Here is an 18,762-nt window from a genome sequence, read left to right on the forward strand (position 1 = left end):
AAATACTTACTTTTTTTTTCTGGACATACTTTGAAAAGGTAAAGTTGTGATAAAATGCAGAATATCACATTATTTTTTTAAATCACAATAATTTTGCATCAAGATACAAGTATCGTGACAATATCAAATCATGGGGTCTCTGATGAGTCCAACTCTTATTAATGATGAATTATGAATTCCATCATTGTCTAAGATATGTTAGTCGAGTCAAACTTCAAATCTGACAAAAAGCCTTCTATAGTCTTTATTTCTCTCTCTGAAAACGTGGATATAGTTTTAACAGTTTCACAGTAAATCAAAACTCTTTATGTACACCAACAATCATGCATTTCCAATTTTTGTGCAAGGCCTTGTTCTCTGAATTCTCTCATTCCAGATGCAGGAAAAGAAAATTGTTGTATATCGACTTTTTCCTAGGACAGCCACATTAATCACCACATTTAAAACTATGTTCCATCATCTTGGTTCCCCTTCGGTTAGGGAACTTCAGTGCCATAGAGTGGATTGATTGAATCCACGAAATGGGAGGATTCGGATCAGAAGCCGCTTGTCTGGAGAGTATTGAACGGGCCAATGAATGAAATTAATTGGCAGCGTAAGCTTGCGCAGGTGTGCGGCATAGGCAATTATCCCAGCATATAAGCGCACCTGAAGCCAGCAGACGCTATCCTTTTCGCTTCAGATCCTTTCTGAGTGAGTCGATGAGGGTTCCTCTTGCTGTTCAGCACTTCAGAGCGAACGAGTGTGTCTCCCGGTCCAAAGTGGGTCTTCGCGGTGGCAGACGGTCGAGCTGGGTTTCTCCCTTGCCTGCAGTTCTTTGGGTCCGGTCCTCCAGAGCGGTGCGTATTGTTGCAACTTTCCTAAAAGAGCAACACAGTCGTGCAGCACGTCCTTTTCAGGATGGCGCTCCGACTGTGCGTTTCTGGATGCGGGGGTTTCCTGGCTCCGGATGATGGACACGATCACTGCATTGCATGTTTGGGGGTCCAGCATGTTAATGCGGTGCTCGCGGGCGGTTCATGTCGTCATTGCGATGCCATGACCGTTGCACAGCTAAGATCGCGGCTAACTTTCGCAAGAGAGCGAGCCACCCCAGTTGCCTCCTGTTCTAAAAAAGCAGCGGGCGCTCGGGCAGATCTGAGGGTTTCAGCGGGAGATAATCCGCCGCCCACGGGCTCGCGGACCTCTCGCTCCTCACGGCGCTCCATCCAAGCTTCGGGTAGTGGGAGTGATCCGTCTAACCAGATGGTAGCTCTCACACTCGCTGACACCGGAGATCAGATGTCCTCCGCGGCATCGGAGGGTGGGCTTTCACTGTCCGACGAAGATCCGGACCCGCTCGCCCCCTCCGGGCAGGTGAGCGCTGTCAAATCGGATCCTGAAGCGGACATGTTAGCCATGCTTTCCCGGGCTGCTTCGGCCGTGGGGTTGGAGATGGTTTGTCCCCCAGCTCCGCGGCCGGACCGACTAGATGGGTGCTACGTAGAGGACCAGAAGGCGAAGCCTTCGAAGCCTCTCGTCCCCTTCTTCCCGGAAGTGCACAGTAGGCTCACGCAGTCTTGGAGGGCACCTTTCTCTGCCCGTGCTGCGTGTACCTCCGCCCTCACCGCCCTTGACGGCGGAGCTGGCAGGGGGTATGAGGCGATCCCGTCAGTGGAGCGCGCTATCGCGGTCAATCTTTGTCCGCGCGGTGCCTCTACGTGGCGGGGTTTGCCCCGCCTCCCGTCCAAAGCCTGTAGGTTGTCTGCCTCCCTCGGAGCCAGAGCTTATAAGGCTGCGGGCCAGGCTGCTTCTGCTTTGCACGCGATGGCCACCTACCAGCGCTACCAAGCGCTGGCCGAGCTGCACGAGGGCGGGTCCAACCCAAGCTTATTACATGAGCTGCGCACCGCGACCGACTATGCTCTTCAGACTACTAAGTCCGCCGCGTGTGCGCTGGGGAGGACGATGTCCACACTTGTGGTTCAGGAACGCCACCTCAGGCTAAACCTGGCCGATATGCGCGATGTTGACAAAGTTCGCTTTCTTGACTCGCCCATATCCCAGGCTGGCCTGTTCGGCGACACCGTCGGTGAATTCACCCAGGAATTCAAGGCGGTGAAAGAGCAGTCGGATGCGATGGGCAATGTCATCTATCGGCATGGCCGTAAGCCCTCTCCGCCCGCCGAGCCATCCACCTCCGCTGTTCTTCGCCGAGGGCGCCCGCCAACGAGTGCTGCCCCGCCCCCGCCTGCGCCTCCGGCCAAGCGGGCGCGGCGTACACCTCGAAAGCAGGCAGCCCCTCCTGCCCAGGGCGCCGTTAAGTCCGGTAAACGGACCGCGAAGCGTCCCTGAGACAGGCCATCCGGAGAAGAGGAAACTTGCTCTTTCCCCGCTGGAGGGCGGGGCCCCGATAACAACGGTACTTTTCAGTGCCACCAAAACATCAGTAAAAGAGCACTTTTTCCCTTCCCCGGATGTGACTGCACGAGTTCTGCCAGTGCCTTCTGGCTCGCAGACTCTACGTGCTTCGCCAGTGGCTCACGAGCGCTGGGGGGACGGTCTCCCTTCCCTCAGCCCTCCAGCTCCCTCTCCGGAGTCAGGGTGCGGAGCCAGAGCGAATCGCTCTCCTCCAGCTCTTCCGCGGGACCCTCGTTCTTCCCGGATCAGTACACCCACTCCGCGCTGCCCCACCGCTGATACGTCAGCGATTGTAGCGATGACTCCATTAGCGAGGGCTCTGCCTGCCTGGTTAGCGCGGGCCAGCCCCTCGCGGTGGCTCATACGCACAATCAGACTCGGTTACGCGATTCAGTTCGCGAAACGGCCCCCCAAGTTTACGGGCGTGTATTTCTCCAGGGTCAACCCCCTGTCCGCCCCTGTCTTGCGAGAGGAGATTGCTGCCCTCCTGGCGAAGGGTGCAATCGAGCCGGTTCCTCCAGCCGAGATGGAGAGTGGGTTTTACAGCCTATACTTCATCGTACCCAAAAAGAGCGGTGGGTCACGGCCAATCCTAGATCTGCGCGTTTTGAACCGCTGTCTGCACAGGCTGCCGTTCAGAATGCTCACGCAGAGGCGCATTCTCCAATGCGTTCGTCCTCAGAATTGGTTTGCAGCCATAGACCTGAAGGACGCGTATTTCCATGTCTCCATTCTTCCACGCCACCGCCAATTTCTGCGGTTGCGTTCGAGGGTCGAGCGTGGCAGTACAAGGTCCTCCCCTTCGGGCTCTCTCTGTCTCCGCGGGTCTTCACCAAACTCGCGGAGGATGCCCTAGCGCCCCTTCGGCTCGCGGGCATTCGCATACTCAATTATCTCGACGACTGGCTGATTTTAGCTCACTCGCGGGAGCAGTTGATTATGCACAGGGACAAGGTGCTTCGGCATCTCCGCCTACTGGGGCTTCAGGTCAACCGAGAAAAGAGCAAACTCGCCCCCGTGCAGAGGATTTCTTTTCTCGGGATGGAGCTGGACTCGATCACCATGGTACCGCACCTCTCGGAGGAACGCGCTCGCCTGTTGCTGAACTGTCTGAGGGAGCTCGACAGCAAACTAGTGATCCCACTGAAGTTGTTTCAGAGGCTCCTGGGGCATATGGCATCCGTAGCCGCCGTCACGCCGCTCGGGTTGCTCCATATGAGACCACTTCAGTACTGGCTTCACGATCGGGTCCCCAGACGCGCATGGTACGCGGGCACACACCGGGTCTCATTTACTGCGCTGTGTCGCCGCGCCCTCAGCCCTTGGAACGACCCCTTGTTCCTACAGGCCGGTGTGCCTCTAGGACAGGCGTCCAGCCATGTTGTTGTTTCAACAGATGCTTCCAACACGGGTTGGGGGGCCGTGTGTCGCGGGCATGCGGCTGCGGGCCTGTGGAAGGGTGCCCAGCTGCATTGGCATATCAATCGCCTAGAGCTGTTGGCAGTGTTCCTCGCTCTCCACCGCTTTTTACCGGTGCTGGAGCGGCAACACGTGCTGGTCAGGACGGACAGTATGGCGGCGGCGGCGTATATCAACCGCATGGGGGGTATGCGCTCTCGCCGCATGTCTCATCTCGCCCGCCGTCTGCTCCTCTGGAGTCACCCGCGGCTGAAATCGCTGCGCGCCATTCACGTTCCAGGCACGCTCAATCGTGCAGCCGATGCGCTCTCACGACAGCTGTTACGCCCTGGAGAATGGAGACTCCACCCCGAGTCTGTTCAGCTGATATGGGCGCGATTCGGGGAGGCCCAGATCGATCTGTTTGCTTCCCCCGAGAACGCTCACTGCCAGTTGTTTTTTTCCCTGACCGAGGGCTCTCTCGGCACGGATGCACTGGCCCACAGCTGGCCTCGGGGCATGCGCAAGTATGCGTATCCCCCAGTGAGCCTGCTCGCGCAGTTTCTGTGCAAGGTCAGGGAGGACGAGGAACAGGTTCTGCTAGTTGCGCCCCTTTGGCCCAACCGGACCTGGATATCAGAGCTCTCACTCCTCGCGACGGCCCTCCCCTGGCGGATCCCTTTGAGAGAGGACCTACTCTCTCAGGGACAGGGCACCATCTGGCACCCTCGCCTCGATCTTTGGAACCTCCACGTGTGGTCCCTAGACGCGAGGAAGACTTGGGTAACCTACCGACTGCGGTGGTTAATACCATCACTCAGGCTAGAGCCCCCTCCACGAGGCGCGCCTATGCCCTGAAGTGGAGTCTATTCACTGAATGGTGCGTCTCTCGCAGAGAAGACCCCCGAAATTGCCAGATTAGTGTTGTGCTCTCTTTCCTTCAAGAGAAGTTGGACAGCAGGCTGTCGCCCTCCACTCTCAAGGTTTACGTAGCTGGCGGCACCGTGGGAAAGCATAACCTTGTCATCCAGTTCCTTAGGGGTGCTAGGCGAATTAATCCATCTCGCCCCCCTCTCATGCCCTCTTGGGATCTCGCCCTCGTTCTCACGAGTTTGCGATCCGATCCCTTTGAGCCACTCGAATCGGTATCTCTAAGATTTCTGTCCCTGAAGACAGCTCTGCTGGTTGCGTTGGCCTCCATCAAGAGGGTCGGGGACCTGGAGGCATTTTCGGTCAGTGACTCGTGCCTGGAATTCGGGCCGGATTACTCTCACGTCATCCTGAGACCCCGCCCCGGTTATGTGCCCAAGGTTCCTACCACCTCCTTTAGAGATCAGGTAGTGAACCTGCAAGCGCTGCCCCCGGAGGAGGCAGAACCAGCCCTTTCTTTACTTTGTCCAGTTCGCGCTCTGCGCATTTATGTGGACCGTACTCAGAATTTTAGATCATCTGAGCAGCTCTTTGTCTGTTATGGCGGTCGGCAGCAGGGAAGTGCCGTATCGAAACAAAGATTATCCCTCTGGATTGTGGATGCCATTTCACTCGCTTATTCGAGTCGAGGTCAGCCGTGTCCCCCGGGAGTACGTGCACACTCCACTCGGAGCGTTGCATCCTCTTGGGCGCGTGTACGCGGCGCCTCTCTAACAGACATCTGTAGAGCTGCGGGCTGGGCGACACCCAACACATTTGCAAGGTTTTACAATCTGCGAGTGGAGCCGGTTTCCTCAAGGGTATTAGGTAACCCTTTGGTGATTGAGGAAACAACTCGGTAGGGTGTTGAAACACGCTTGCTGCGCCATTCTCCCTAACACGGAGGTACGTGCGCCTTTTTATCTGTCAGTAAAGTTCCCCGTCAGGTGAGCCCTGCAGATTCCTCCGTGGCCCCCAGCACTCACTCAGCGGAGGAGTCACTTGCTGGCCCACTACGTTGTAGGTCTGCCCGCTGATCAGCCCGCGTTTTGGGTATAGGTGCCTGCTATGCGTGATCCCCACTAGGCGATCCCATATGCTTATTCCGCCACGGTTAAGTCCCCCCCCTGGGCGGACCCGTGTCTTCCCTCTCTGCTAACCACTCTTTTGCTATGCGTACTCCCCCTTTTAGGGCTAGTCCATATGTTAATTATGCCATCTATCCCCCCCTTGGGTAACGGATGGCCTCCGCAGCGTCCTCCCTATCGGGATTGTACGCTTCCCAACGTACTGTCGTATTTCCTAGAATTATCTAGATGCTCACGACTTCCCAAAAAATATATCTAAATCCGTAAAACTTCTGTTGAAGTAGGATAAATTAGGGCCAGGGACACGTTGGAGGACCGCGCCTCCCATGATGTGGGTGCGTCACGCTTGCTTGACTATCCCCTCATCGGGGGCGTTGGTAAGGTGCAGTCATTGTGGCGCTTTCCATACTTCTCCCATTTCGTGGATTCAATCAATCCACTCTATGGCACTGAAGTTCCCCAACCGAAGGGGAACGTTCGAGGTTACAGAAGTAACCCTTCGTTCCCCGAGGAGGGGAACAGAAGTGCCATACTCCATCGCCATAATGACTGTCCCTTAGCTGTTTGAAAGTATCTTCAGCTTAAAAGGATAGCGTCTGCTGGCTTCAGGTGCGCTTATATGCTGGGATAATTGCCTATGCCGCACACCTGCGCAAGCTTACGCTGCCAATTAATTTCATTCATTGGCCCGTTCAATACTCTCCAGACAAGCGGCTTCTGATCCGAATCCTCCCATTTCGTGGATTCAATCAATTCCACTCTATGGCACTTCCGTTCCCCTCCTCGGGGAACGAAGGGTTACTTCTGTAACCTCGAACGTTCTTTACTCACAGTGCAAGAGATCTGTAATGTCATTTATACTCCAGATACACTCTCAGAAAAAGGTACACTGTGGTACAAATAATGTTCCTTAAGGAACAGTTTTGTACCTTTGTAAAAGTTGTGCCTTATATGATACACAAAAGACCTCTTATAATACTGTTCTGTACCTTTTAAGGTACAAATAAAATGAAGGTACACAATTGTTCTCATAAAAAGGTACATAAGTGTTGAACAACTCTTTTATTACATTATCTATGAAAAAAAATATTACTGCAATGGCAAAGTGATTTTATGAATAATTTCCATATTAAAACATAAATCATTATTTAAAAGCATATGCTTAAAGAAACTCATAAACATCAATTATTAAGTTCTATAAAACAAAACAACTGGTAAAACAAAACTAAAGGTATTGTACACTAAACATTTAAGGCATTTTTAGTAAACGTTTGGTAAGCATTTTCTGATAAATACATTTTCATTATTGATATCCGCATCTTTTGGTGTTTGCTTTCCACTACGTAGGAACTGAGCTGGCAAAAGTCCTGCATATGCAAAGTGTTCATGCAGACTTCAGTATTGTAAAACTAATCAAACATTATGCAGATTTCATTACAATACTTTTGCATAATTCTATTTCTATTTTAAAATTAAGTAAATTAAATTAACTTTTAAGTGATTACTAAAGTATTGTGTGAAAATTGGAGAAGAAAAATGTTTTATTGTACATGGGAGAATGTGTTTCTGTAACATGTTTGTGAAAAGTGTTGTGAAATGTTCAGCAAAAACTAGATCTTTTGATTTATCAGGGTGTCCGCGGGGTTGTAAAAGGTAGTAAATTAAATTAACCAAAATTAAGGCCATTAAAAAGTAATAAACCTCGTCTGACGAGGTATTAAAGACGAGGTATTAGTATTTCGAGCCCAAATTTTTTTATTTATTTATTTATTTATTTATTTATTTATTGATTTATTTTATTTTTTTTTTTTTTGAGAGTGTACAGATGCAGAGGTACAACTGCAGGTGACAGCTTTCATTAAAGCTTTCTACACTTATGTACAAACAATATCCTGATCTGAATCGATTTAAATAAGTTCAGTTCCTGTAACTCCAACAATAGAACTTATGAGTTTGATTTCCTGGGAATGCATGAACCGATAAACTGCAGCCCATTGATCATTAGCTGCAGTGTACTAGGAAGAGAAATAGAACTATCACATCAATAACTTACTGACTGGAAATATGCTAAGGACGTTGTAGATCAGGGTAGAAATTTCACTGAAAATGCTGTTTGGTCAGTAGATCAGGATGTAATTGAGGCAAAAGATTAGTGTTAAATGTCATACATCTCTGTGAACTCTGCAAAACATTAGAAATTCTGTGTGGTTGCTTAAAGAGACGAGTTAGGTTGTAGTGCCAGTTACAATAGTTTTAATATTTAATTGTGCCTTCATTAGTACCTAAGGTTGCTTTTATTCCAGTACATCGCTGTTATTACTAACTCTGTCATTTTGTTAACTCGATAACAACCTCTTAAATATGGTGATTATATTCTTAGTGGTAAGTAGTACACACATATATATATATATATATATATATATATATATATATATATATATATATATATATATATATATATATATATATATATATATATATTATGGTTAGGCATGGGACGATAACCGGTTTCAAGGTTTACCGTGGTTTGGAAAAGTCAAGGTTTTAATACCACTAAAATGTTCTATTATACCATTCCCCAAGTATATTTAAAGTTTTTTAATGTATTTTATAGTGTAGTTAAGAAACCTGTGTTTTTTAAACTAATGAAGACAGCAGAAGTTAATTATTTCTCTTAAATGTTTAACTGTTCCAAAACATTATTAATGTTTCTTAAAATAAATTATTTAATGGGGAAAATGTTTATTTATTTACTTGTTTTTTTTTACCCTGACATTTAAAAATAACTTATTTTAGAGCAGCAATTACAATATCGTGACACCATGGTAGTTTTATCCAAGGTTTTTATACTGTCAGAAACTTGTACCAGCCCATGCCTATTTACAGTAATATGAAACTGTATTAAATCAGCAGTTAAAATCTACTGTTAGGATCACAAGATAAAGCATGATGAGCCAGAAGACTGAGACAATAGCAGCTACAGAAATTACACTAGTAAAATGTAATTTAATTATAATATATCAATATCAAATAATTGTTCATCAATACATTTCAAAACATTGCACAACATTGTGCAACATAAAGTACTTCCATTTTTATTGCTTTAATGCTAACACATTTTTAATGCTTGAATATCTAAGGTCAACAAAACTAAATTTGTTAGAAGCATTCTTTCATATCAAACAACAGTGTTAGAATAACTTTTTTTCAGGTTGGATTTTTTTTCCTCTTCTATGCTAAATTAAATTAGCAATGCAAGTATATATCTAAACTATGGCTTCATTATATCGTTTCAGCATAGATATCAGCATATGTAATGTTGAGTCTTGAAATCAGTCTCGCACCCCATTTACACGGGGCACCAGCGTCAATGCTTCCCATTCACTTTAAATGGGTGACGTCAGGCATTGCCGTCTGTGCCGCTTCAGAGGTGTTGCTTGCTGCAGAAGTTGGGAATAGCTCAACTTTTCAAGCGCCGACGGAAGCATCAGCCAATCAGATCGCTGTATGCAAATACAACAGCTAGACAGTGGCCTATTGCTGACTGAATTTCATTGGCTGATGCTGCTATGGCGATCACATTAGCCCCAATTTCAGACACGCCTTCAGTCAAGCATTGACGCTGAAGCTCCGTGTGAATGGGGCGTTATAATTCATCGTTTGCATGCGTTCTTGATGTCTGTGACTGTTTAATGACCTTTAAAGCATACAGGCATAATACAGTGTACTATTTGTGACTAACAACGATTAATTGTATTGAATTATTTTGATTTTTTTATCTTTCAGGTATTGTACTTGAATGCTGTTAGACTCTGAAAACAATAAAACACTTTTTCAGTTGCATGTTTTCTTGATTGTATTTACAGATTGTCATGCATGAAAATACTCACAACACATGCGAATGCAGAAAGGCACAGCAAAGCACAGACCACATCGAAAATGTGTCAGGAGACTCTAAATTATATATAGGTTGTTTATTAGATTTTATGCAGATGCACTCCAGAATCATCCCAATCGATCTAACATTTTAAATTCTTTCCAAACAGACATATTCAAGTTATCTGGTGAAACTGTATTCATATCGCAATATATATTGCAATTTTTTTTTTTTAAATGTACGGTAATTTCCAATACAGTGCAGCCCTAATCTAAACCATAAATCTAAAAATACTTAGTGTATAATGTCTTGCTTGATTCCTTTTTATGACAATGCAAGGTTTAGTGCTGTAAAAATATCATATGAGGCCACTATTTCTAGATTGGTATTCTTAATACCTTAATATCTTAATAATAAAATAAATAAATAGTTTTTGACAATGATTAATTGTCAAAATAAATAATTAATTTTGATAATGACTAATTATCCTCTCAAATTTATTAAACTAAAGAACAGGCTTTTTAGATATTACTGTTATTATTACTGCATTTTTTAAAATAATCGAATAAAAGATTTATAGTAAAAGAAACCAATATCAACATGTAATTTTTGCTTTTTGTTGTTATGGGATGTGTTATATGTCATTGACACATTCATTGATCTGTGGAGCCACATTATGTCTTTCTCTAGACAATGGTTTCCACAGAGTCTTCCAGAATATGTCATCTGTTTATATAATGTGATAAATTGCTCTCTCTTAAATATGACACTGGTTTTGATTCCACACCTGTGAGTCAGTCTTAACGTATGACTTTATTCCAGTATTTGGTGTTACATTTCTTATATTTAAGCATTAATAAACTAACAACATTTTGCAGTTTTGTGTCATATATATTTTGTGTTTTTATTTAATTGTTTTTTTTGTCTAAATGTAACCCATCTCTTTTCTCCCTCTTTCTCAGTGTGCTGTTTTGTTGTCCATAAACGTTGCCATGAACTTGTCACATTCTCATGCCCTGGAGCAGATAAAGGGCCAGATACAGATGTAAGTATGCAAATGCGCACACACAAATGGTAGATCTGTTGAACCTCTCTCTCTCTCTCTCTCTCTCTCTCTCTCTCTCTTTCTCTCTGTTAATGCTGGTTAAACATTAGAATAAAGTTGTTTATCGGTGACTCGCAGTGCATTAATTAATGTTAACAAGTGCAGTTTTGGATTTTAATAATATGTTAGTAGATGTTGACCAACAGTATGATTATTAAATGAGCAACACTTTACAATACAAGGTTGTATTAGTTAATGTCTGTTAATAGATTTCCCAACATGAGCTAAAAGTAAACATTTCATTTATTAAAAAAATTATTAATCTTTGCTAATGTTAGTTAATGGAATTAAATTTGTTCACTGATATGTCATGTTAACTCACACTTTGTTAACTAATGTTAACAAGCAAGAATTTGTATTTTAACAATGCATTAGTAAATGTTGAATTATAATTAATAAAATGCGGTGCAAATATTGTTCTCAATGAGCTCATGTTAGTAAATACATTAACTAATGAGGGCTTATTGTAAAGTGTGATGATTAGATGTACAAGATTGCTCATAGTTAGATCCTGTTACTAAATACTTTAGTTAACATGATTAATGAACCATTATTTTAAAATGTAACCGTATTATTTTTTACAAAACTTTTTATTTGTGTTGAAAAACCCCTAAGCCATTTTAATACGCAGAAACAACTGCACATAAATTATTCATATGGGTGTGAAATGAGACTGTTTTTCCAATCAATGACTGACTGCTGGTGTGTTTTAAAAGCAATCTTTGTTTTCACAGTTTCTGTGCAGTGGTACAGAAATTCCATACGTTAGCCCTTAACCAACATCCATGACATTATGTCAGCTATGCGTCATTTTTCATTATACAGGGTGGGTATTTATATGGATACACCTTAATAAACTTATTGGGAATTTCACAAGAAAAACAATGGTGTGCTTGGTTTTAAATGTAACTTTATTCTTTCATGAGTTATTTACAAGCCCCCTCACATATACTAATGTGCCACAAAGTCTAACAGGGTTGAGCTTATTGTCTTAATGAGTTATAGGAGTGTTTTGATAATAAACCAATCAGAGTCTCATCTCCCATTCCCTTAAGAGTCAGTTGCGTCACGCCATGGTGCATTTGTTATTCTGCATGTTGCTTCTGATTATTCTCCTTTTAAAGAATTTTAGACTGCATAATTATCATCTGTGGGCAACACAGTGGCTTAGTGTTTATCACTGTTGCCTCACAGCAAGAAGGTTGCTTGTTCGAGTCTCAGCTGGGTCAATTGGCATTTCTGTGTGGAGTTTGCTTGTTCTCCCCATGTTCACTCAAGTTTTCTCCTTGTGCTCCGGTTTCCCCCACAGTTCAAAGACATGCGCTATAGGTGAATTGAATAAACTAAATTGGCTGTAGTGTAAGAGTGTGTGCATATGAGAGTGTATGGGTGTTTCCCAGTACTGGGTTGCAGCTGGAAGGGTATCCGCTGTGTTTAACATATGATTAATAAAGGGACTAACCAGAAGAAAAATGAATGAATCAATATCATCTGCATAAAATTTATTAACCTAATTTTGTCTGCAGACGTCGCAAAAGTAAAACAAAATGTGTGTGTGTACCAAATCCTCACAGAAACAAGTGCCCGCGCTTATATATTGAGACTACAAAACAACCCACTGAAGACATTTCAGATGTACTCTCTAATTAAAAGTGCTTCTAAATTGGCCAGAGCGTGTTTTTTAGGATCTAATGATTGCCACTTGTTTCTGTGAGGATTTGGTTTATGGATAGGGGTGCACTCAAAAAAAAAAAAGTATTGCTGCTTTTTCGAACTACTAATTTAAAGTGAGCTGAAACAACACAATTCTTGAGATTTTTTTTAGGGACAACTTAATTGTTTTATGTTTAATCCAGTTAAATGTGTTAATGTTATTGTCAATTTTGTGTTGGGACAACATTAATGAATTGGGTGGAACCCTGTATTTTTTTCAGAGTAGGGTTTAGCAATAGACACTACCAAGAATCTAGTATAGAAACAATGGAAGTCAATCAGGGATGCAATGATTAACCAATTTCACTTTTAACTGCATTCTAATTTGTCACGGTTAATTAATCGTAAAGGCTTTTCAAAACTGTGTTTCTGAACTGAACAAAACTGCTTCAACTGAACAAAGATATTCCAACTGTGTCCTAGCTTAAAGTTCTGAGCTTGTACACCGAGGCTAATATGAGAAGAGAGAAAAGGTCATTGTTTGTTTTTTATTATTATTTTGTGCTGTATTATTTGGTTGCTGAGCAGCAATAAATAACACTTTCAAATATAAGGAGTTTTCATGTGAATTTATTTTTTTGAACTAGTGATTTTAAAATAATGAATGCATAATAATCTTTATAACCGTGAAACGGTTATTCCTCAGACTATAATCATACGATCAAAAGCTGTAATCGTTTCATCCTTAAAGTCATTGTAAAGTCCTCACAAAGATAGTAAAACAAACCAGTGTGTGTAAGTGATGTATGTGCATGTGAAGACTCTTGACATGTGGTGTAGTGGTAGTAACCAGAGATAACGTCAGAATGTCATTCAAGCTTCTGAGATGCTACTTTTTATAGAGCACAGCACGGACGACTGTCATACTCTGGCAATGGAAAAAATTCTTTGTGAGCACTGTTTAGAGAATGGCTTTGTGGCAAACGGTTTCATTGAGTGTTTCGTTTAGCACTGGTTAAAGTCTGAACAGAGCTATCAAAGGATAACCCACACACACAGTCTACCTCATTGTGATTACTGCAGGTGTAATAACATGACAAATATCCTTGTGTTACTGACCTTGAGAGCACTCTGCATTTCAACTGTAAATGAATATCCAGCTCCTGAGAGGGGTCAGATCAACTCACATCTGTCGGAGTAGAGTATTAATTGGTTGAGGATTTCCTGTTATTATGTACAGGGCACGAAATGTAACAAGCTGGTTAATATTGCAGAAGCTTACTATTTTCTTTTACCTACTGGCATATAATCAAAAGCAAATTGGATTAAACAACACTTTTAAATCAGCAAAATAATTTATGCCATGTGTTATTTCTGGATGTAAGTAAAACCGTTCAAGTTGTAATTTGCAACAGAGTCTGAATGTATGATGACATGTGCGACACTGCTGAGCTCATCTTCAACCTCATGGCTGATTTACACTGGCCTGATGTCCATTTTAGTCTATTTTTGTTAAGAGTTTAGCCCCAGTCCTAACAAGCATCACATGTGCCAGTAAATTTCAAGAAAACAGTAAGCTAGTTTTGGTGCGTTTGATTTGAGATTAGACGCCTAGGTGCAATGTTTGGCCACACAATTTAAAATAAGCTGTATGACACCCTAAACCAGGTGTTTTCAAACTGGGGGCCGCCAGATGGCGCTAGGGGGGGCGCAAAGAAATTTTAGATGAGGGGTAATCAATGGGCCCACATGGATGAATTTTGTGTCCCGCATCATTCTGAAGGTATTTTTTATTATAATTTGAGCTCAAAAGTACTGCAAAAATTAAGCTTAATGCTTATGTCATTTAAATGCAGTTGACACTTTCGTGACACAGGAAAAGAATCGCAGCGGCCCGCCTCTGTGCACGGGGACTTTTATTGAATTAGCGCTTCTGGCCGGGCGCTTCCTGTGATTTTTGCCGCTTCTCTGCTGCACCTGACGGCGTTTACCTTTCACTTACGCTTACCTCTTTTACGCTAAACAACTAAATGAATGCACAGGTCTATTTAACTGACTATATTTCAGTTAAAATACATGATCAATAAGAACATTATCGGTGGCTGAAAGCACTTCCCTGTTTATCGCTTGCGTTCCTAAGTAACCGATCAGCTGGGTGCTGCGGAGTGCGCGCCTATCTGCGCTGGCTTCACTCATAGGAAACAAATAGCATTTTAAAGACACGGCACAACATTGCACCTCGTCCACAGTGCGACAGGCTTTACACTTTGCATTGTACAAATATCAGACGGTCCTATTTACAGCATGAAAAAACAAACATATTAAAATTGTAAAGCAAAAAGTGCTGCAATAACAATGAATGGAGCTATCATCACATCAGCGAGTTCTCAGAGTTTCACTCCTGTTACACTAATGACAGCTGGATGAGCTCTGCAGTGGACCTCTTACTCACATTGGTTCATAACTGGATGATTAAAAAAAACTAAATTGTATACACCCTGAGTAAAACCACTATAGCCTATAAAAATTATAATGTATCTGTTTGTGTTATGCTATAGGGATAATTAATTATTAAATATTATAATGTATAAGTGCTCAACATATCTGATCAAATTTTAATACTCTGAATATAAATGCATTTTTTTCAAGATGGTCCACTTTTTCCCATATTTATTTGTGTAACTAATTTAAATGTAATGTTTAGTATTATTATTAAATGAACAAACTGGTATGAACATTTTAAAGTCAGCAAAGCCTCTAAAATTATGCAAAGTAAAACTTGTGGCTCTTTGAACTTGAATACCCAATTCTAGATTGCATTTAGGAAATTATTTTTTAGCAGTGTAAGTCAGGATTGTCGACCTGAGTAAATTATGATGTGCACAAAAAAAAGGAATAAAAATAAACAAAACACACTGAATGACTACAGCCTCCATTGTAGTATTGCTAGTTACAACAGTACAGTTAACTGTTAACAGGCTGATGAATGACAAAACTCTTTACAACTTTAAAGCTTTAAATCTTTAGATACATTTAGACTCTCAGCTGTAGGGGAAAATACAGAAGAGTCTAGCTGTGCATAGGCAGAAAAAAGCATAAAAATGGCATAAAAAAACTGTGTAAAGTGACGACTCATACACAAAATATGGCTTGATGGAATCCAGTGAGAGAAGACCACAATAAACACTGCGCATGAAGATTTGATCAATAGATTGAAGCACTGAAACTATGTCAACTCAACTAACATCTTACAAAAATTAATCCAGACAATGAATAATATAAATTTATTGAATAATATATAATAATATAAATTTATTGAATAATACAATTTAAAAAAAAAATTTAGTGCAGCGTCATTTTTATTTTTTGGGGGTCCCCAAAAGAATTCGCCCTACACAAAGGTGCCCTCAGCTGAAACAGTTTGAAAACCCCTGCCCTAAACTACTCTCACTGGCCACTTTATTAGGTATACTAGTGGTCAGTTTCTACTGAGTGGTACAGTTCGGTTTGGTACGCTTTTATGGCTGTTTTCACTGTCAAAAGGCGTACCGAACCATTCCGTACCACTTTTTCGGCACCCTTTCGAAAGGGTACCAAATACAAGAAAGGGTACCAAAAGGCAGAGCTAGACAAGCAGCTGAACGCTATTGTTTTACAGTGATATGTCATTCGCTTGTGCAACAAGCCAGAATGAAAACAAAATATCCGCCATGTCCATGTTTTGAATTCACAGCGAGAGATTACAGCAAAATTATATATACATATAATAGCTAGCCATGGTCGATCCGGGCTCAAACAAACCTTGTCTTCGTGTTGCTGAACAGCCACAAAGCCATGGAGTAGAGCAGAATCTACCCTGTGCCTCGTAGTTTTTTATAAGCCAGTCTGAAGTGCGAGCAGTTTCGCTTTCTTGCTTGCGCTCGCCGCGCGTTTATATCTGAAATAACAAACTTCTTGAGCTGATGATGATAACGTGCGCTTGATTATTGACGTGCTTTTGAAACCCGATTCTGCCAGACACTGACAAACGCGAGAGTGAAGCACGAAAAAAAAGGAGAAGCCGGAAAAAGCAGCACGTTATTTCTTCAGCAAACGTGAACAAACTGCCTTGTTTTATTTTTTATCATCACCTTTTGGACTAATATGAACTGGGAATGATGGAGTGACTCTCTAACAAAGATGCTGCTGAAGATTACAGACACAGATAAGAGGTTTTTACTGACTGTAGGCTATATTTTGTGTTGTTTTGAAACTAATTAAGGACGAAATGTATGCTGTGTGTAGTTTTTCTGTAGTTGGTAACGTATCAGAGACTATAAGGGGCTATATGTGTTCATATATGTTCATTTATTTATTTAATATAATTACAGACATTACAGTAGGCTATTTCGTCATTGATCTGCAGTTATAATCAAATCCTGTTCATTGAAAAGTTAGTAATAAACATTTATACACAAGTATGTATGTATACAAAGCGTCTGTTTTGTGAGAAGTGCTTTTCATATGGTATGTGAGCGACCCATACAGCTTTATTGTAGACATTTCCTCGAGTGAGAATGAAGCGACTGAAACTGTCTGTCATACACCACACCCACCAAAAGGGTTCCCTTGGTAGTGGAAATGCAAGCCTGATAAAGGTGACCCGTACCGACCCAAACTGTACCGTACTGTACCAGTCAGTGGAAACGAGCCATAGTACTGGGTTGGACCCACTTTTGCCTACACAACTGCCTTAATCCTTCGTGGCATAGATTCCACAAGGTACTGGAAATATTCTGGAGATTTTGGTTCATATTGACATGACACACTGTAAAAAATAAATCTGTAAAATTTACGGTAAAAAAACGGCAGCTGTGATTGCCAGTTTTTTACTGTTAAAAATACGGTACAAACTGTAAAAGCAACTTCTCATTTTTATGGTAAACTACCGTATTTCATTAATTTATAGATGTAATATGTCTGTATTTTAAAGTACCAACATTTACACTTCATTTGTTACACAGATAGAAATGTTAACACAGCGATATGCAGGTGGTGATGAGAAAGTTACATAATAAACCAATGCTCATCACAAACAACTTTTCTCACAATCAGAAAAGGCTATCAGTGTATAGAAGATACTCAGTGTCATTCACACAGCTACTAAACACCAGTATGGTAACACGCATAAAATCAAAGTCATAAAATAAACATTGTTTAAGAACATTAGATCTAACATACATCTCTAATGTACACAATAGATGGGGAAACAACTGAAAAGATCCATAGTAATGTCAACAAAAAGCATTAAAAGTTATGTGCCATGCATGGAGTTCTGGGGAAGTCAATTTACGGTTATTCTGCGTAAATATTAAGGAAACATACTGTTAACCAGGTTACGGATTTTTACTGTAGCATTTTTACAGTTTTTTTTACTGTTGAAATCACGGCCATTTTTTACCCTGTGGATTTGTCAGTTGCACATCCATGATGCAAATCTCCTGTTTTGACACATCCCAAAGGTGCTTAATTGGATTGAGGACGGGTGACTGTTGAGGCCATTCGAGTGCAGTGAATTCAAAGTCATGTCCAAGAAACTAGTCTGTGTGAATTGTAGCCTCAGTTTCCTGTTCTTAGCTGACATGAGTGGCAGCCAGTGTGGTCTTCTGGTGCTGTAGCCCATCCACCTCAAGGTTGGACAAGATTGCGTTCAGAGATGCTCTTCTGCATACCTCGGTTGTAATGAGTGGTTATTTGAGTTACTGTTGTCTTTTTATCAGCTGGAACTAGTCTGGCCATTCTCCTCTGACCTCTGGCATCAAAAAGGCAGTTGTGCCCACAGAACTGTCGCTCATTGGATATTTTCTTTTTTTCAGACCATTCTCTATAAAACCTAGAGAAGGTTGTGCGTCAAAATCCCAGTAGATCAGCAGTTTCTGAAATCCTCAGACCAGCCCATCTAGCACCAACAACCATGCCATGTTTAAAGTCACATAAATCGCCTTTTCTCTCCATTCCGATGCTCAGTTTGAACTGCAGCAGATCATCCTAAATGCATGGAGTTTCTGCCATATGATTGGCTGATTAGAAATTTGGGTTACCGAGCTGTTGGAAAATTAAATGGCCAGTGAGTGTATAATTTACAGTTCTAATATTAGCACAATAATAAAAAAAATACATAGATTGTGTCAGGAACTAAACACCTTTTCCACAAAGCACATGTTGGATCTGTTTTTCTAAACACAAAAAACAACAGGTGCCCTTTTCCCTGTTTTCAGGATGAAGCGTCCTTTTGTTTGCAGATAGAAAGAAGAAGAAAGGGTTGCCATTATCATCTGGCTCAGGCTTTGTTT

At 42.3% G+C, this 18,762-nt stretch overlaps 1 protein-coding gene across 4 annotated transcripts in view; it reads left to right on the top strand.

Annotated features, from left to right (window-relative positions):
* The window catches only part of prkcaa (protein kinase C, alpha, a), a 177,822-nt gene that overhangs the window by 60,722 nt on the left and 98,338 nt on the right, over positions 1-18,762 (top strand). For all 4 annotated transcript variants that reach the window (XR_012407342.1, XR_012407341.1, XM_021476862.3 and 1 more), the window contains 1 exon segment: positions 10,635-10,717. Coding sequence is in view for 2 of the 4 variants with exons in the window: in XM_021476862.3 (XP_021332537.1) it covers positions 10,635-10,717 (83 nt within the window). In the remaining 2 variants the exon portion in view is untranslated.

Source organism: Danio rerio, chromosome 6 (assembly GCF_049306965.1).
Source record: "Danio rerio strain Tuebingen ecotype United States chromosome 6, GRCz12tu, whole genome shotgun sequence".
Taxonomy (NCBI): Eukaryota; Metazoa; Chordata; class Actinopteri; order Cypriniformes; family Danionidae; genus Danio; species Danio rerio.